General features: G+C 47.0%; 2 protein-coding genes across 7 annotated transcripts in view; one reads left to right on the forward strand and one right to left on the reverse strand.

Annotated features, from left to right (window-relative positions):
* PUS7L (pseudouridylate synthase 7 like) overlaps nt 1-5,102 on the reverse strand; it is a 45,871-nt gene extending 40,769 nt beyond the window's left edge. The window contains exons 1-3 of the mRNA XM_019514602.1: nt 5,010-5,102; nt 3,035-3,939; nt 2,083-2,242 (exon numbers count right to left, since the gene is read on the reverse strand). Coding sequence (XP_019370147.1) covers nt 2,083-2,242; nt 3,035-3,911 — 1,037 coding nt within the window. The 5' untranslated portion in view covers nt 3,912-3,939; nt 5,010-5,102. The remainder of the gene's footprint in view (nt 1-2,082; nt 2,243-3,034; nt 3,940-5,009) is intronic.
* Nucleotides 4,912-8,056, forward strand: part of IRAK4 (interleukin 1 receptor associated kinase 4) — a 56,953-nt gene continuing 53,808 nt past the window's right edge. The window contains exons 1-2 of one of the 6 annotated variants that reach the window (XM_019514608.1): nt 4,912-5,095; nt 7,341-7,510. In XM_019514608.1, the coding sequence (XP_019370153.1) occupies nt 7,350-7,510 (161 nt within the window). In that variant the 5' untranslated portion in view covers nt 4,912-5,095; nt 7,341-7,349. Of the gene's footprint in view, nt 5,223-6,762; nt 6,791-7,340; nt 7,511-8,056 lie in introns of those variants that run through there. The other 5 variants (XM_019514609.1, XM_019514603.1, XM_019514604.1 and 2 more) reach the window with 5 other exon arrangements.

An 8,056-nucleotide genomic window follows, 5' to 3' on the forward strand; every position in this document is an offset into this window, starting at 1 on the left:
GGCTCTCAGTGGTGCAGGAGCCCCCAGGAAATACCAGGCCAGTTACCACCCTAGTGAAAGATGGGTTGGGGCACCTTAACCCCTAGCCCCCACAACTGGGTGGGTTACCTCCTTTGTAGGGTCTGGAAGGTGGACCCCCAGAGAGAGAGAGTGGGGCCACAGACTCACACCTGTCTGGAGATCCCCTGACTGGTCAATGCAGGGGCCAGGACTGGAAGGGTTGAAGGGCCAGGGGCCCACAGCGAGGAATGCCCAAGAGCTGAGGGCCTGGTGTTCCAACTGGCCCGGAGGTGGGCCAGAGCTAGTAGACAAAGGTCCTGGTGGGACCACACCCATAAGGGGAAGCAGTTCAGGGAGCTATGCTGCCCAGGATGATGGCGGAATAGGCTGCCTGAGGAGAGGAATCCAGGCGGGGTTCAACTAGTAGAATTCTGAGGCCCAGTGCAGGGCCGATGATATTGATAACATCTGGATGCCACCTGTGAGGCTTGGGCTGTGGTGTAGGGGAGAAATGGAGACGCAGATAGCACCCCCAGCCATTGGGGCAAGAAATGGGCAGCCTCCCAGTTAATTTACATCAATTAGTTAATTAACAACAAGGCATAGCAGGAAGAAGGCGGGTGGTTAGCCCAGAAATAGGTGGGTGGGCCACTGGGAAGTCAGCCCTGAGAAGTCCCTCTGTTACATACCCTTATTGTAGGGAGGGCGGCATAGGCACCAATAGGCTTTGCTCACGTACCCAGGGCTATGGCAGTCAGATGCCAGTAGCCTGAGGGAAAGGGGGAGAGGGGGGTTTAATCCCCGCACTGAAAGCAGCAGCACTGGGGGCACCAATGTGGTGCCCTGGGTCAAGTCCCTCTGAGGAGTGGCCAGCCGGCTGTGGGGAGAGGGCATGTGACCTGGCTGTGAGATAGGGGAGCTAAGGCTAATTATGGAGCCTGACTCACAGCAGCCTCCCCTCCCCAGTTATACTCAGGCCTGGCCACATCCTCCCTCAGCTTAGCTTCCCTCGAACTGAGGGCTCACTCTAGCACACCCCAGCTTCTGGCTTGAGTCACTGGAGGCACATGCCTACATTTCTGGAGTCAAAAGTGAATGTCTACTCACTTGCAAATTGATTCGATCTACACAGGTTAGACTAACTTGGAAAAATTTAATTAATTCAAGCTTCAGCTTTTTGAATGTCTGCCCCTAGCCTAGAAGACCCTTATCCCAACCAACTCTCTGCAAGACAGGGTGGAGAGTGACTCTGCCTCCTGTCTGAGAGAAACTGCTGGTTTCAGAGACACAATACAAGACTAAAGGAAACCCTCACAAATCTTGGCTCATGGTGGAGCTGCAACCTATAAGCCTTCCCCCTCCTTCTCTGCTCTGGAAAAAAGGTGCCAGCATGCTTTTTCGCAGTTTTCAAGAAAGAAGGGGTATTGAACAATCAACTCCTGGTAGGAAAAATGCAGCTACAATTCTTAATTTGCCAAGTCTGCTGGGAAAGGCAAACCTGTGACTGATTCTTATTCCTACACTGTTTTACATGACTGTTCTTCCTCTTTGCAGTGGGACAAGACTCAAGGGTAGAGAGAGCTAGCTAGCCTGAATATAGGCAAAAGATTAGGACACGGTGGCACTTTATATACTAACTTGTTCAGCAAGACATGAACTGTCATAGGCTGGACTGCAATCTGTATTCCTTCTATCTAGTTCTTAACAATGCTGCCTGAAAAGATAATGCCCAGGAAGAGGAGGAAAAAGGCAACTTAACCTGAATTTCACAGTCCTTGGAGGGGAGGGTATTTCCATACAGAAAGGAGGTAAAATATCAACTTCTCTTTTAACATCCTTCTTCCAGAGGTGGTGCAAGCACCTACTCTGCACACTTTCAAGAAACATTTGGATGTTTATCTTGCTGGGATCCTTTGACCCTAGCTGATTTCCTGCCCCTTGGGCAGGGGGCTGGACCCAATGATCTTACGAGGTCCCTTCCAGCCCTAATGTCTATGAAATCTATGAAGTGCTGCTGCATTTACATGTATTAAGGTACTCCAGTGGCATAATTGTTTTATATTGGAAATCACTTTTTAGTACCTCTCAGGAGTCACTTTCTTCACAACCATAGCTTGGTAGGTAATGGCCTTCTTATCTTTGATGCCTGTGTAACTGAAGTCTGAAGGAAGTACACCAAGTTCAGATGACAAATAGCCAATTGCTTCTAGTGTTTCCAGATTTTCTTTCTGAAGGGTGAAAGCTGAAACAATGACCTCAAAGTTATTAAAAAACCCAAGGCCCCATACCATGAAGAATAGCCAGGTGCCAGTTCTTTATATCTAGAAGATGTTACCTGCTAAGAATATAGAAGGATTTTTTAAAAATCTAAATCTGTAGTTAAAAAAAAAAATTTCCGTGTCAAAACAGAAAGATGTACACAGTAAGAGAAACTAATTAAGCTACAAAAACCAGAAAAGATGAGCTTAAGAACAACAGCACTTTTTCAATGTTACCAAGACAAAAATCTCTTCACTGTTATTCACTTAAAACAATTGCACAACTTTAATTACAAAACACCTAATGAAAAATTTAAAGAGAACATGAGATTTAATGTTGGTCTCTTTAACACATACTGCTCTTCTGATAGACACATTACTCTGAGTATCAGGTACTCGAGGTTTTAAGAAATACTGTCATAAGCCAAATTTGACTATCATAAGACTGCGGGAAATAAAATCCTACCCTCTAACAGAACAGGCTAATATCAAAGCACACAGATTCTCCATCCTTAAGCAGCCAATGCATACAATAAACACAAGACAAAAAGTTAAATATGGAAATAGTTCAATCATTTCTTTTGTTCAGTTTTATTTTAGCAACACTGATTCATTCCTCATGCCAATTTAAAACTGGTATTACGCCACTTTTCTCAGTAGAATTACTCCTGATGTACGAATACTAAAAGACCTGAATCTGTTTTCTTGTTTAAAAGTTTAATTATTTTAAACACAGCAATGTTATCCAAGAAAACCATGAAACTATTAAAATTCACCTGTATAAAGATTCTGTTTCTCCTGGCAATCAGCAGCTGGCCTCTTTCTGGAACACATTTTCTCCCGAAATCTTACCATTATCGCTGTGTTTTGCTGACCACTGAAGTCTGTCACAGAAAAAGACTTCGTTTCTAAAAGTTTTCCAAATTTTTTACTGATGAAATGATGGACAGTCTTTCTGTGTTCCTTGTTCTTATTGGGCTTAAAAGAAAGTTTAGAGTTCTCCAGTTTTGCATCTAAAAATTTAAAAAAATCATATGCTTCTTCTTCAGTAACTAACTGGCAAAGCTCTCTGTAATCAGCATTTGCTTTTACAATAATTTCACTGTTTTTTGTAACAGTCATTAGGAAAGGAAATTTCTGTCTTATGGCACTATGTAAGCAGGCTCGATTCTCTTTCTCAAAGATAGGCCCCAGTAAGAATTCATTAGAATAAGGAGTCTGATCATTTTCTGAATTCCATGCATCTTTTACATTGCAAGCAAACTGACTAAGCAGCTCATTCACAGACCTGCCTAACAAGGAGTCCAATATGTCAGTGTCATCGATCCCACTTTTAGGTATGGTTTTGGTCACACGTTCCTTGTTTTCTTTAACAGATGAAAGACGTTCTTCTGAAGCGTGACTTAGATTTTCCAACTGGCAATGTTCATCCTCTATGCCCAGTTCTGGGGCGTTTATTCTTAACCTTTTGTGATGCTGCTGGTAGGGGCTCTTTTGTTCCAATGGAGTTTCACTGATAGCACAAGAAGACTCAGTGTCACTAAGTAACCGCCCAAACACATCAATTTCTGCTACTACAAAGTCACTAGGAGAGTTTTTCACACTACCATAAAAGCCAATGTGATCATTCACATAACTAAAAGAATTAAGCATGATTCTAGTGCTTGTTTCCACTTCGAATCTGAAATGACAAAATTTGCAAAAAGGATAAATTAACAGAGAAACACTTCACAGAAAAGGCATAGGAATACTTTAAATTCTGCCCTTTCTACTTACTGAGGGACATTATCTCTTTTTAAACATCAACTTAGAGAAATTTTAAAATTATTTAGCATGAGTTGAAAATGGAATGTTTCCTATGAGCAGTTCAAAAACCACCTACAAGCTTGTTAGGCCTGTCATAGGTTGACCAGATCCAACACCTTTGAAAAACTGCTAAGAATGAGTAGCACGTAAGCTTCCCAGGGCTGAATTAAAGACAGTAAAGGTAAAATGGAATGAGCAAGAAGAAAAGGTTTGTGGAAGAATAAGTAAATTTAGAAAAGAGAAGGAAATCCCAGGGTGCATTTTAATAGGAGTCATTTTTGATGGCTGCAGGAGACTTTGCAAGTGCGGGTGGTTTCAATTTACTGCACCACTCACCAACAAATCACGCAATGTGTGTAACAGGGGCCCGGTGTAAAGAAAGGGCCTATCTGATTAAGGCAGAGAGAAGAGCAGTGACTTAAGGGGGATGACAGGTGCCAGGTGTCAAGAGGTTGGAGCCAGTTGCAGGAAGCTCAGGCACATTATGGAGGCAACTCTCTGAGGGCCCCACACCCACAGGCAGACACGCACAGAGGATGTCAGTCATGCCCCATGGGCCCCTTCGCCTACACCAGGGGCAGGCAATTATTTTGGGCGGAGGGCTACTTACTGGGTTTTGGCAAGCAGTTGAGGGCCGCATGACAGGCAGCCAAGGGCAGATAAATATTAATTTTCTAAATGTTTTTAATGGCCCCACAGGCCAAATAGAATGCCCTAGTGGGCCGCATCCGGCCCCCCGGCCGCACGTTCTCCACACCTGGCCTACGGCTCCCCCAGCAAGAGCCTCACCCAGGCCCAGCCACGCGCTGCCGTAGCGGAGGGACCAGTAAAGCCCGGCAGCCCCGCGCCCCGGCTCAGGGCTTTGCTCACGCGCGAGGAAGCCAGCCGCACATAGACGACACCACGTTCCTGAGCACGCAGGGGGACGGGGTGGTCGGACCGTACCATCGGTTTCCACGCAGCAAAAAGGAATCGGGCCGCGTTCCGGATTCACCACCCTCTTCCTGTCTCACCCTGCACCGTCTACGCAGGCGCGCGTTTCTTAAGGGGAAGGTGGCGGGCCGCCCTCCTAGGCCTTCTTAAAGGGGAAGCCGAAGTAGGAATTCCCGGAGTTGAGCAATGGCGGGGGAGGGGAGCGCTGGAGCCTAGGGCTGGGAGGTACGGTGAGGGGCTGCCGCGGCCTGCCGGTACTTCCCGCGGGGATCCGGGTGGGGGCGGTCCCGATCACGGTCACGGCTCAGGCTCCGGCTGCTGTGAGTGCCGCGGGGCTCTGCCGGGGCGGAGGGACACCGCGGGGCTGACCCGCGATGACTCCCCGCATCCGTCGGCGCGGACACCTCCTGCCCCGGGCCTTGCCCCGCTCCAAGCCGCGGTTTTGGGCTGCTCCAGTCAAATCCTGGTGTCCCGCAAGCAAAAACCCTGCCCCTGCTCGCTCGCACCGTGCGCCTGGGGCCGTGTCTCTCTGCTCCCTTGGCTGCTTCCTCAGACGCGGGGCCCCGGGTCTCTTTGGGCCGCTGTCACTGCCTTATGCCCCTTCGGCCCAGGCGCTGTATGAACATCCAGGCTGCCCCTTTTAAACACAGCCCCCTGGATGCACCTGTTCTAGCATGGTAGCAAGTGAGGTTGGACGGGACCTCAGGGGATCTCCTCCCACCCCCTGCTCAAAGCCAGACTGTCCCCAACTAAATCATCCCAGCCCAGGCTTTGCCCCCTCACGTCTTAAGAATGAAGACTCCACAACCCCTCTGAGCAGCCTGTTCCAGTGCTTTACCACCCTCCGAGTGAAAGAGTCTTTCCTAATATCCAGTCTCTGGGTGTGTCCCCATGAGCGGGAATGTGTGTTCCCCAGGGACAAATAGCAGCAGCACATTTGTGCCACTGCTGCTTGTTCCCAGCACACACCCCTGCCCATGCATGCTCTGGTGCATGGCAAATTGCCCCTGGTGGGGTAGAGGAGGCTGGGTCTAGCACCTGGGCTGGCCCCAGCATCCTTACCTGGGGGCCTCCCAGGGCTACAGCAGTGGCGATCCAGATGCACGTAGCCTGGCCAGCAGGCAGGGCATGTCTCTGGCCAACCAGGCTCTGGGTTCAGGCCGCACATGCTGCAGCCATGTGTACCGCATCTCTTGTTTTTGATGTGTTTGGGGGATTTTGTTGGGTATTTTTTTTAAGATACGAGGATTTCCCAGAATCTAATTTTGCCACTGCGCAGCAAATATGCAGCGTGATGAACAAATTAACTGTGCCACATGCATTTGAGACACCTCAGAAGGCTCTGAGGTGCTGCAAAATGCACATTTGTGCTCATTTGGATATGGCCTTTGAAGCCTAACATTAGATAAAATTACCCAAAGAAAGATAGCAGTGAGATTTTCTGGTTATGAAGATTAGGCAGGGCATCCACCAGGTCAGCAACCTCCTATCCCAGGGGCCTTTCCCAGCTGCATGTAGCTGAGGAGCAGCTCTGGGTTGCTCCAGCAAAACCCTCACATGCCACAAGCAAAAAAAACCCCACCCCTTGAATGTAATTGAATTATGAACTTCATTAAGTCCATTTTTAACAAGGGTGAGGACCTGAATTTAGACCATGGGTACTGGGTTGGAGTGTGGGATTCTCTGCCCTAGGTGGTGTTAATCTGTAGTTGTGAGCAGTATAATGAACTTGGTTCCTTGTCTCTGAAACCAGCTTGGAGTCTGGGATATATTGGAAAGACTTGTGGACTTAGGTACAAATCCTCAAAGCCATTTATGAATTCATGGGGAGTTTAGGCATTAAATAATGGTTAAAGTAGGAATTGCAGTGCATTGTGTTTGGGGATCTGGGGCTTGGAGACTAAGAGGAACACAGGATGCTTCATGTTTATACAGCACATAGCCAGAAGGCGAGGTGGGGGCAGGGCCCACTCACTCATGGTTGACTTCAGGGTATAATTTTGATATAGAGAGGAATGACTAGATACAGAAGTTAAAAATCTCCATCCTTGGAGGTTTTTAAGACCCAGCTAGACCAAGCCTTGACTGGGATGATATAGATGGGGATGGTCCTGCTTTGAGCAGGGGGTTGGACAAGAGATCCCTCCCAGCCCTAATTTTCTATGATTCTAAGCAGCAATCTAGTTGTGGGATGATTTAAAAACAAATTAATTGAGATGTTTGATAAGCAAGTCTAATTTCTTACATCTGTCATAGTTCTATTACACTTTCTAACATGTATATTTTATTGACTTATAAGCATATTTTTACCTTATCTGTTAAAATTATGTATTGTATTTTTAGGAACCAAAGATGAGCAAATCTGTAACTCCTTCCACATATGTTCGTTGCATTGGCTATGGACTGATGAGGCAACTGGCCGATTTCCTTGATCCACAGGAAGGATGGAAGAAGCTTGCTGTAGACGTAAAAAACCCTTCTGGTGAAAACAGATACAACCAAATGCATATTAGGTATCATATGAAAGTGATGAGAAATTCACTGTGACTGCTTAGTCTTCCTTTCATTTTTGATTTATCACATTTAGTTTTTAGTAAGCTAAAACATAGTATAATCCGAGATTTACTATTTCGTATGCACTCAAGGTTTTAAGCTTCAAGTTTTCATTTGAATTGCTTTTTGTCTGTAGGCACTTGCAGGAGGTTACTGTGTTAGAGAGCTCCTGCCCTATTATTATGAGGAAAAAATTAGAAATTAGGATTAAGAGACTGAAAGAAACAGGTGCAGGAGCTGTGGTGCAATGGTTCCAGTCATGTTAATGGAGTTACAGTGGTGATGAATTTAGTCTACAGCAGGGGTAGGCAATGGTTTTTGGCCGGAGTGTCGAAAAACCCCACAATGCCTACCTTGGAAAGTGCTGGAGTGCCAGCATGCCAGAAAAACAAGATGGGGGGGGGTACATGGCAGAATGCCCTGCTTGTGCCCCTTGCCCACCACCCAAAGCCCGTGCCCCCCAGCCCTGCTGCCCCTTGCCCCCCACCCAAAGCCCCTGCCCCCAA

Source organism: Gavialis gangeticus, unplaced genomic scaffold (genome assembly GCF_001723915.1).
Source record: "Gavialis gangeticus isolate Ggan-Ray unplaced genomic scaffold, GavGan_comp1, whole genome shotgun sequence".
In the NCBI taxonomy this organism is placed as follows: Eukaryota; Metazoa; Chordata; order Crocodylia; family Gavialidae; genus Gavialis; species Gavialis gangeticus.